The 10,829-nt window shown below is 43.7% G+C and overlaps 1 protein-coding gene across 1 annotated transcript; it reads left to right on the top strand.

The window, feature by feature from the left end:
- The first annotated feature begins 223 nt into the window (after positions 1-223).
- On the top strand, positions 224-1,423 carry GJA8 (gap junction protein alpha 8). Its single transcript, XM_042810545.1, has one exon. It carries the CDS (start codon positions 224-226, stop codon positions 1,421-1,423), a length of 1,200 nt encoding a protein of 399 aa, XP_042666479.1.
- The last annotated feature ends 9,406 nt before the right edge of the window (positions 1,424-10,829 follow it).

Here is a 10,829-nt window from a genome sequence, read left to right on the forward strand (position 1 = left end):
TGATTTTGGCAAGCCGTTTGCTCTGGCTTTCCAACCTATCTCCTGCTAATAAATCATTGCAATCAGAGCAAAGAAGCAAGCAATCTTCTTTCTGTTCTCAAAGCATATTAGAGAAATACTAGTTGAAAGTAACAAGCATCAGTGGGAAAATGTGAAGTCTTTTAAATTTAGCATAATTTGTCGTCATTCTCTCTTTCTTTTTTCTTTCCTTAGACAGTAAGAAATGGGTGACTGGAGTTTCTTGGGGAACATTTTAGAGCAGGTGAACGAGCAGTCCACTGTCATCGGGAGAGTTTGGCTCACAGTGCTCTTCATTTTCCGCATCCTGATCCTGGGAACAGCTGCTGAACTAGTCTGGGGAGATGAACAGTCAGACTTTGTGTGCAACACCCAGCAACCTGGTTGTGAGAACGTCTGCTATGATGAGGCCTTCCCCATCTCCCACATCCGGCTCTGGGTCCTACAGATCATTTTTGTATCCACGCCTTCACTAGTGTACTTTGGGCATGCGGTGCACCACGTCCGCATGGAGGAGAAGAGAAAAGAGAGGGAGGAAGCTGAGAGGCGTCAGCAAGCCGAGGTGGATGAAGAGAAGCTGCCCCTAGCTCCAAATCAAAACAAGGGCAACAACCCAGATGGGACCAAGAAGTTTCGCCTGGAGGGGACTCTCCTGAGAACATACATCTTCCACATCATTTTCAAAACTCTCTTTGAAGTGGGATTCATAGTTGGCCAGTATTTCCTGTACGGCTTCCGCATTCTCCCCCTTTACCGCTGTGGGCGGTGGCCCTGTCCCAATCTAGTGGACTGTTTTGTCTCCAGGCCTACAGAGAAGACTATCTTTATTATGTTCATGCTCGTGGTGGCTTCTGTGTCCCTCTTCCTCAACCTGGTGGAGATCAGTCACTTGATCCTGAAAAGGATCCGGAGGGCTCTGAGAAGACCAGCAGAAGAGCAAATGAGGGAGGTGCCAGAGAAGCCCCTGCATGCTATTGCAGTGTCCTCCATCCCGAAGGCCAAAGGCTACAAGCTGCTAGAAGAAGAAAAGCCAGTGTCCCACTATTTCCCTCTCACGGAAGTAGGGGTTGAGCCCAGTCCCCTTCCATCGGCCTTCAATGAGTTTGAGGAGAAGATCGGAATGGGGCCATTGGAAGATCTCTCCAGGGCATTCGACGAGAGGTTGCCATCGTATGCACAAGCAAAGGAACCGGAAGAGGAGAAGGTAAGAGCAGAGGAGGAAGAGGAACAAGAGGAGCAGCCAGCACCTCAGGAAGAACCAGGGGTGAAGAAAGCAGAGGAGGAGGTGGTGAGCGATGAAGTGGAAGGGCCTTCAGCACCTGCTGAACTTGCCTCTGATGTGAGATCCCTCAGCAGGCTAAGCAAAGCCAGCAGCCGGGCCAGGTCAGACGATTTGACTGTATGAGGATGCAGGTTATGAGGAGCATAAGAAAAGAAGAAAAAGAAAAGGAGAGAGAAAGAAGCAGAAGAATTTTAAGCAAAGTGCTAAAATGATCGTTTAAATATTATTTCATCTTGAGATTCTCACCTGGAAAGGTACTATTGTGGTAACTGTGCCTTATTTGCCCTATATGTCCATTTGAAAAGGAACATTTTCCGTTTCCACATGCCAGCTCATTTCTTACAGTAATATCTACATTGTCCACATAACTGATGTGTTTTAAAACCTAATGTGGCAGTGAAACCCAGATGTCACCACTGTGAATGTACTTACTGGAAGCTTCGTGTTCCACATTTCCTTAGGAATGTGGGGAGGATCTGTCTCATGAGCCATCTAAGGGGGAGGCTAATAAACAACCGTACCTACTATTTCTTTTTCTGTTTTCACCTATGGCATGCTGAGCAGATCTCCCCTTCGCTGTTGGCATGGATTTGCAATTATTTGATTCACAAAGTGAATTCTGTGTTTGGCATTGACACCAAAACAGTAAGCACTATTTTCCCTCTTTATTGAGAAAGCAAAGACCAGAAATATCTATGATTTCTCTGTGAATGTAAATTTGAGTTAGGTAAAAATATTTTATTTTCCCTTTGTCAAAAATATTTTTGCTCTTTTAGTGACATTAACAGTGGGCAAGGTTAACTCTAGCTGTCTTCTAGGACTTAGCAGATGCTCACAGATGGATTATTTGTTCCCAAGAGAGTTATCCAGCTCCAAGCTGAGCACTTCAGAGCACTGGAAAGAAAAAAATCAAGTTATATTTTTACTTATAATCCAGTGACGTAAAGATCTGAAACTCAATTTAGTGAAGCAAGTGTGGAAGGGTTTCTGTGAAAGAAAGAACAGCTACAGTTCCCAGAGCATGAAACCAAATACAAGCCTTCACAGCATGATCCTGACATGTGCTCAGTTCCTGGAGCCCCAAGACTTACAGGCACTCAGCAAATCTCAGGTACAGCACCTTGAAGGCACCTGTGAATCTAAACCACAGGTAACTATGTGACTCTGAAACAAAACTGGTTGTTCAAGTTTGAAAAGTCTGAAATGATAATTCTGACATGTTTTGTTTTTAATTTGACAGATGGGAGCCATCCAGTGGCCTACTTTGCTATTAAATGCCAAAGTCTCAAATAAAACAAGGCCTTTCAAGAGATCTTTTAGAGTAGGAGAGAAAGGTATCATCATAGCCTTTATCTTTTGTGCCAACAGGTCTGTGCGGAACTCTCATAGCCTCAGTAAATCTTTTTAGTTACAAAAGGAAGAAAAAGATGCGCTTGTTAAAATGTCTGTGGATTTCTACCTTCAGGACTGCAGCAGAGCCTTTGGGCTGGGACAGTGCAGCTATGCATTTAAAGCTTCGGGTTAACTGCTATGTCCCCTCTAAAACTGAGCCTCGTGTCAGAAAAGTGCAGGTATGCACTCTCATCTGCTCTGCTCTGCAAACCTCAGACTCTGCCAGCTCAGCAAATTCTTTCTGCTGGGCTGCAGCCCGTTCCATTGTTCCCAGGGCAGGCTTTAATCCAGATCAGGAAAAAAAGCAGTCTTTGGCATAATGCATATAACTCATCCTGCCATTAGTTAGAAAAGACCCCCTGCCATCTTCCATTGTAGCAGGGCTGACCAAAGCCCATTGAAGTTAGCTGGGTGTCTGAGATAGATGTCCTAGGCTTGGGTCTTGTCGTCCCACACCCCAGCCCAGGCAACCACAGGTACACTCAGCTCTGTCACTGATTAACCTGCTTGGTGGACTTCATGTGCCTTGTTTTGCAGCCTTCGTGGTCTGGCACAAAGTTGGCTGGACTTCACTGATGCGTGAAGTAAGCTGTACATATGTATAAAAGTTTGTAGGGTGTGTTGGGATTCTTCAGCACCACAGCGGTGCCAAGTGTTTTTGTTTTTTTTTTTTTACACTATTAATCCTTTTGCTCCTCTCGGGCCTGTGTATTTTCCCATGGTTTGCAGCCTGTTGACATAATCTTTGCTCCCTTGACAAAGGCTGTTAGTTTTTTTAAGGAACAATTCCTTGTGAAGGAAGACTAGAAGGTACCTCCTCAGTTCTGAGAAAGAATACGAGAAAGCAAGATATGTGAAGGAAAATGTGGAGGGAGAATTTGGAGGCTACCATATATCCATTCTCTCAGTACAGAAATAGGAGAAGAGTTAGCACCAACGAAAGGCTGGTGGAAAAAGATAAACGAGGAAAGAAGTCTTCAACTGGAAAAGATTCCATTGTGGCCAATACGCTACTAGAATCCAAGAAAGAGCAAAGATTTAGATGAATAACAAAGCCAGCACATTTATATTATATGGGATGTATTACTTTTTTCCTTCACAGAGAAGATATAATGGAGTTTTAATAGTTTGAAACATAGCAGAGTTCACTTGAACTGGAAAAACCCTTCCCTGCAGGTGAAAAAAAAGAATCTGTAACTGTTCAGTGTGAGGTTATCTTCCACCTTATTGAGAGCATCTGACCTTTCCACATACCAATGTACTGGACTAAATGAACCACCTCCCATCCTCGTTTACTACTAATTACTTGACAAGTCCTTTTACAAAGCATTTTGATGACCATCCCCATTCCTGACCTCTGACATGCACACCTTCTTTAGATCACTGGACTACTTAAAGATGACTACTCATTAATTAGAGGTATGTGGTTCATAATATGGATGTCAGACAATCCAGTCTGCAACTGTAAGATGTTGAGTACGTCATTCTTTTTCACTGGAGTGCCTCCGTAGAGTACAGTACATGCAACACCCTGAACAGACACTCTGCTGTTCTTTCACTGCTGCTGAGGAAAGCTCATTTCTTCCTCCAAGTCGTGACAGTGCAATGAATGAAGTTAATGTTTTCCTCCTGCATCCTGTCAAGCGCTAGTTGATTTTTTTTCGAGCCGGTTTTCAAGTACCCTGCCAAGCTGCTAAAGCCTCCAAGTATGAGCCAGGGCATCAAAGCAGCGCTGTTCAGCTAACTGGGCAGGGAACTAACAGTCGGGTTCTATGGTATTCAGCCTCATCTCTGCAGTAAAGTCACTGCTGGGACTGTCAGCAAGTCGTTCTTCCCTCTTGTACAATTGGGAATCATTTTCTACCTCACGAAGACAATGTGAGGCTCAATATATTTTGTTAGTAATAGGATGGGAGGTACTGGGAAGGAAAGCCCTACAGATGAGCAAAGGATTATTTCTGGATGCAATAGCCTTTAAATGTGTTTTATTCCCCCCTCAATGAGACAAATTTAATCTCTTTTCAGGAAATTCCTAGTGAAGTTGAATAACAGCCTCAGAGCTGTGGATTCGATGTATTAAAAAAAAAAGAAAAAGTAAAACAAATATATTAATAAATGTAAAGAACAAGGAAAGTTATCTTGGGAAGTGAACACTGGACAATTAGAGTCATGCTTGGATCATTTAGGGGTGTGTGGTATTCCCTTGGCTCCCTGTGCAAATAAATCATTAACTGATCACATGGCTCTCTGCAAGGAGCTTAGGATGCAAGTGTCAAATTCACCAAAAGAGGTTAAAATAGAAGAGGAAGGTAGTATCTTAGCTGATATTAGCATGTGGGAGTTGGTGTTCTCTAGTGTCTAGAGCAGTGGACCTAGGATAATGATCTTAGATTTATTTCCAGCTCTACTATTGACTTGCTGTGATAATCACTTTACCTCTCGGTACCTGTTTTTTCCACCTGTAAAATGGGTGTAAGAATTTCCACCTACCTCACAGGGATGTTGTGAGGCTTCCTTAATTCTGTTTGTAAAGTAAGTAGGAATGATCTGATGAAAAGCACTGCTGAAATGCATTGTATCCTTGTTATTTCCTGCCAGAACATCGAACTTGGTTAACATGTGACTCTTTGACCAAAAGGGCAGTAGTGTGAAAATCTGAACACTGCATTGCACTGACACCATTAACACAGATGTGGGTTTGCCTCAAATGGAGGAGACTTTATTGACTCCTCACCCCTTTCTCCCATCTTAACATTGGTTTGGCCATTTGAAGCTGTGGTGACAGTGGGGTTACATGGACCACTCTTGTCCATCCCAGCATCTGTTCTGTGGTAACATTTATGCTTAAATAAGCAAGTTCTTGGAGGGAGGTGCAGGTTGTTGGAGCTCTTTTAAAGGTGGAGCAATTGGCTTTGCAAGTCATCTGGGGGAGGGCTGCATAATGCACAATATTGCTGGGCTTCTGTTTTAAATCCCTCAGTGCAAACTCCAAGTGAATTTTTCAGAATTTCTGTGGAAAAAGACCTCTATGGAAAAGTTGACAATTGCTTATGGCACATACAAATAAAAAAAAAAAACACAAAACAACAAAAACAAAATAAGAAGTGACCATGTAGATGTAAAAACATACATTTTTATGCTACACTGATTATTTCCAGTAAGTGAGACAGATCTAACAGTCTCTTTGTGATGAAAATCAGTGATGTATAGATTCCTTCTCCTGTAGGATAGGAGAGATTTGAGGGGACCTCTGCTCTCCAGGTCAGTGTGGACATGGAATCTACTTGCTAAGGGAAGAAAGTCCAGCTTCTCCTGCTACTCAGTAACTCACTGACTCTGCATTTTTTCATTTAAACAGCAGCCCTGGTACTCGATGAAAAAAAGTGGCAGCTTGCTGTTTTGTATAGAAAATGGCTTTTCACGTTGACAACTGAAAGTAATCCCAGCCTAGGCATACTTTTGTTTAGTAGACAAGAGCATCCATGAGAACTAGACTAAAGCTTTCCTATAAGCCTAAAGCTGTTGTGATAAAATGGCATATGGTGCCAGATTGCCTGAGGGCCAGGGCTGGAGAAACATCAAAATCAGCGGAGTTGTCCAACTATTGGAATTTCATTTTTTTCCCCAAAAAGAATGGTACTACCATTTCTTAGTCTCTGTATGCAATAGACTTTTAAACATGGCTCAGGGAAGGAATTTTGGCAACACCACTGCTGATTATATAGCTGAGTAGCAACCATGACAAATAAATGCATATTAATTTGCCAAGACATAGCTTGGCACACAATTCTTTCCTCGTGACTAGCCTGGAATACAAGTATTTCAATAGAAGAGGCAAGACTTGTGTCCCTGTCAACAATTCAAATTTTCCCAAGAGCAGTTTGGTGTACAGACATCTTGAAGCCTAGAGAGGAGAGAGCTAAGGTGACAGGGAGCCCTCACAGCTGTCTTCAACTAAGTGGTGGGGAGTTATGGGGAAGATGGAGCCAGACTATCTACAGAGGTGCACAGCAAAAGACCAGAGGCAATGATCACAATGAGCCGTAGGGAAAATTTTGACTAAAAAATTCTGACAAGGTAAAAAATTGTTCAGAGAGAGATTGAGCAGTGAAAGAAGTGCCCAGAGTCATGGTAGGCGCTCCATCCTTGGAGTCTGAAGCCTGACTGGGAAAAGCTTTGAGCACCTTGGCCTGACTTTGAAACTGTTCTTTCACTGAGCATGAGGTTAGACCAGCTGGTTCTTTTCAGCCTCAACTGTGTATCCCATGGGAGGCTGAAAGCAAAGTGAAGCCACTGTGAGGTGAAACAGCTGATGTGGGGCATTTCCTGCCTCTGTGGGGTGCTCTGTTAGAGCTTACTTAGATTGTCTTAGCTGGCAACACCAACTTAACAGGCACTAAAGTGAGCCTGATGCATAAAACACTATCAACCAATGTCTCGTAGATAGAAAGGCTGCTTGGGGCCAGGAACGTGTTGTGTAACTGGTTTGGAAAGAACGCTATAAATTAAAATTTATGAGTAAGCTTGTCAGCTGAGAAAATCACAGAAATAAAAGGGGTTTGGGTATTTCCAGCTCCCTCAGTCTCAGCTGTGACTTTAAATCCATCTGAAAATGTAGAGGACTGCATTTTAAAGTTCTGTCAACAACAACAAAAAACCCCAAACAACTGCGCTTTAAAGCTTGCTGATCTGGGATGAAGCAGAATTGAATAGAAATGGTGATTACAGAGCTATTGACAACATTTCAAAAAAACAAAAACATAAACCCCCCCAAAACGCACAAAGACTGTTGGCCTTTGCCTTGCTGGATCCAGCCTAGCACAGTAAAAGCAAAACAAACCATTTATTATTTTTTTCTAAGAGTTAAGGCTAGAGTGCTTAGAGAAATCATGGACTAGCCTACCAAAAAATTTATATGTCAGTGCAGAAAGAATTTATAGAGAAACATCAAACAGAAAAGTTGGCTCCTATTGAATTTCTCTGATGTACAGTGAAGAGCTGGATGGAAAGATGACCAGAATAATGAAATACAGTTTCATTGGTTTCAACAATCAACAAATGAGCACAGAAAAAAATAATTCTGGCCTACAGGCAGCTACTGAGTAGAGTTCCTGCAGGACGGCAGCTTGGTGCTCCAACTAAGGGGCAGCTGCAGACAAAGGCCAACACTGAGAAGCCTGTGAGCCTGTAATCTGGATGCCTCGTGGCAAGGGTAAGGCAAGCCAGTGTGACCAGCAAATTAAACCTCGCCTATTGCCAAATCTGATATTGATGGATTTTTAAGAAGATCATCAATTTTAAAGTAATTTAGCTTTTATGCACTGGATTCTGGATTTATCTGACAGAACCAAAACCCAGAGATATTGTGTATTAGGGTTTTTTTTTTTTTTCATTTTCAAATTATTCAACCATGATGTATCAAAAACAACTGGGACAAAAATGCTCAGGCACATTTCTCAATACATACATGTTAGTCCAAAGACAAGCCATAAGACAACCCTGCAAAAGAGTAAATTTCTGTCAGTGAGAATCGAGACCCAGAACTCACCACACATAAATTAAAAAATAAATTCAGAAATCAGAATGATGTCAGATTGCTCCCAAGCTTCAGAGCTCCTGCTTATGAAAAACTCTGGAGAGAAAAGAAATGAAAATGGATGGCCAGCTACCAGCTAAGCCTATTATTCACAAATATGCCCTGTAGCACCTTTTGGAAGCCTATGCTATCTCTGTATATTCCACCACAACAAACTGCTTTAAATCAGTATGTTCCACCTTTCCACTTTACTTTAAAGGCTTTAATCTAGTTCTCACTATGAACTGAACATACGGTACCCACATTCACACTTTAAGATGTGCAAGAATAGAAGATGGAGCTAAGCAGAAACCTGCAATGCACTGACCAGCCTCCTTTGCTCGTGTGCTGCCTCCCTGCTCCAGCCACTATCATCTACACTGTGTCTGGTGAAACCACCCACCTGTCACATCTGGGAAGCTGCCATGGGCCCTTCTCCTCAGACATGCTCACCAGTGTCTGCTTAAGGAGGAACTATATGGAATATTTTTCCATTTTATAATTACACTTTTTGTTTTCCCTGAATGAGAAGCCTGGTGGGGATGGAGGGGTAGATCTGAGATTTTCTGACAGGAATCATCTCCTTCCCTTCTTACAAGAATCAGGGATCAATAATTTATAGCTTAGCACAGGCATGTTTCAAGTCTGTTTGTAAACACATGCAGTGAAGAAAGTTTAAAAAGCTATGACCAAACTCTGTCTCGTTGTTTTTCTTTTCCCCTTGTTTTTGAAATCAGCCAAGTTGTCAGGGTTAAACAAGACCAGAATTTGGCTTCGAACAATTCAATCGTGACAGGATTCCTATCTACTGTCTCTGAAAATTAACCAGTCAACCAACCTGCCTTGCCCCAAGAGCTACTGCTGCAGAACAGAGCAACCACAGGTACCCCAAACTCAGCAGGCTCATCACTTTAGGAAAGATCAGTTTCCAGCAGTAGGCACAGAAAGAATGAGCAGGGAGGGAAGCTCTGATCTCAGCTCGATGTTAATTGGCAGCAATACCAGAAGCTGTAAAAGAGGGCCTCAGATCAGAAACTGTAAATTGCTCCCTCAGTTCATTTGCCCATGAAAATTGAATGTTTTTTTGTCTTTGCAATGCTGTAGACAAGGAGACAGATTTCAAAACATGATGACTGACAGCAAGATAGAAAGCCAAACTATCAAAGAGACTGTGGGACTAATCCGATGACTCAACACAACCACACATGGAATCGTTTTTCTAGTGAAATGAGTTGTAATGAATAAAGGATACTGATTTTCACTCAGCAAGAGGTTTGTGCTTTGTTGAAGTCCTGCCTAGTTCCGCTTTATTCTCTCACTTCCCATGTGATTTATTATTCCAAATACAGTCAGTTTTCTGTGGCAAAGGTTAGGTGTATTTTTAATGGCGAAAAAAAGATACAGACACCACTAAGTTCAAATGAGGGCAGGGCTGCGACATGAAGAATTGAGTCTCACTCTGATAGCTATCAGGAAATTCCCCATTTGAACTTTCATTTCCCTTTTGGCCCCATTCCTTGATACATGACAGTCGCAAGGCCTGAAAGCTGGCCCTGACTGGCTTTACAGAGGGCAGGAAGGGCCCAAGGTGCGAGATGGCGCCTGGCAGCCATGCTGGCCTTGCTTCCCTACATGGTGCTGGCACACATCCTGCTCTGCTCTTATAAAGTGGTCACGGCAGGTTAAGAACAGGCAAACACCACAGCTTCAGCCAGTCATCACACTGCCAGCAGGCCCCTGCTCCTTGGCTCCCCAGTTGCTTGAGCCTCCTCTAGGGCTGCCTCCAGCCTGGCCCTTTATCCACAGCCACTTCCCAAAAGCAGCCATTTTCACAGACTCATAGGAATCACAGAATGGCCTGGGTTGGAAGGGACCTCAAGGATCATGAATCTCCAACCCCCTGCCTCAGGCAGGGCCACCAACCTCCCTATTTAATGCTAGACCAGGCTGCCCAGGGCCCCATCCAATCTGGCCTTGAACACCTCCAGGGACGGGGCATCCACAGCCTCTGTGAGCAGCCTGTTCCAGCACCTCACCACTCTCAATAATAAAGAACTTCCCTGACATCCAACCTAAATCTTCCCTCCTTCAACTTAAAACCATTTCCCCTTGTCCTGCAGTTATCAACCCTTTCAAAGAGTTGATTCCCCTCCTGTTTGTAGGCTCCCTTTAGGTACTGAAAGGCTGCGATGAGGTCACCCTGCAGCCTTCTTTTCTCCAAACTGAACAAGCCCAGCTCCCTCAGCCTGTCTTCATAGGGGTGGTGCTCCAGCCCCCTGATCACCGTTGTGACCCTTCTCTGGACCCTCTCCAGCAGACATGTTCAAACAGAACATTTTCGTGGGACACTGACGAAAAGCGCGAGGAAAACCTGTTTGTTTTCATTATTTTTATTATCATTATTACAACCGCACTCAGCGTGTCGCCTTCCCAACCCAGCACACTGAGATGACGTCGGCCAGGGGCGGGGAGCACCCGTCAGGAACCGCCCAGTGCACGGGAAGAGCGGCACTCCTCATCCCAGCCCCGCCACACGGAGGGCGTTGCGCCGGGCCCTGCGCC

This window comes from Centrocercus urophasianus, unplaced genomic scaffold (genome assembly GCF_019232065.1).
Source record: "Centrocercus urophasianus isolate 14NV4802_14NV808 unplaced genomic scaffold, USGS_Curo_1.0 seq_12, whole genome shotgun sequence".
NCBI classification, from domain to species: Eukaryota; Metazoa; Chordata; class Aves; order Galliformes; family Phasianidae; genus Centrocercus; species Centrocercus urophasianus.

Excerpts from the sequence above, each read along its gene's own strand:
- GJA8 (XM_042810545.1), top strand. The coding sequence starts at position 224 with ATGGGTGACTGGAGTTTCTTGGGGAACATTTTAGAGCAGGTGAACGAG.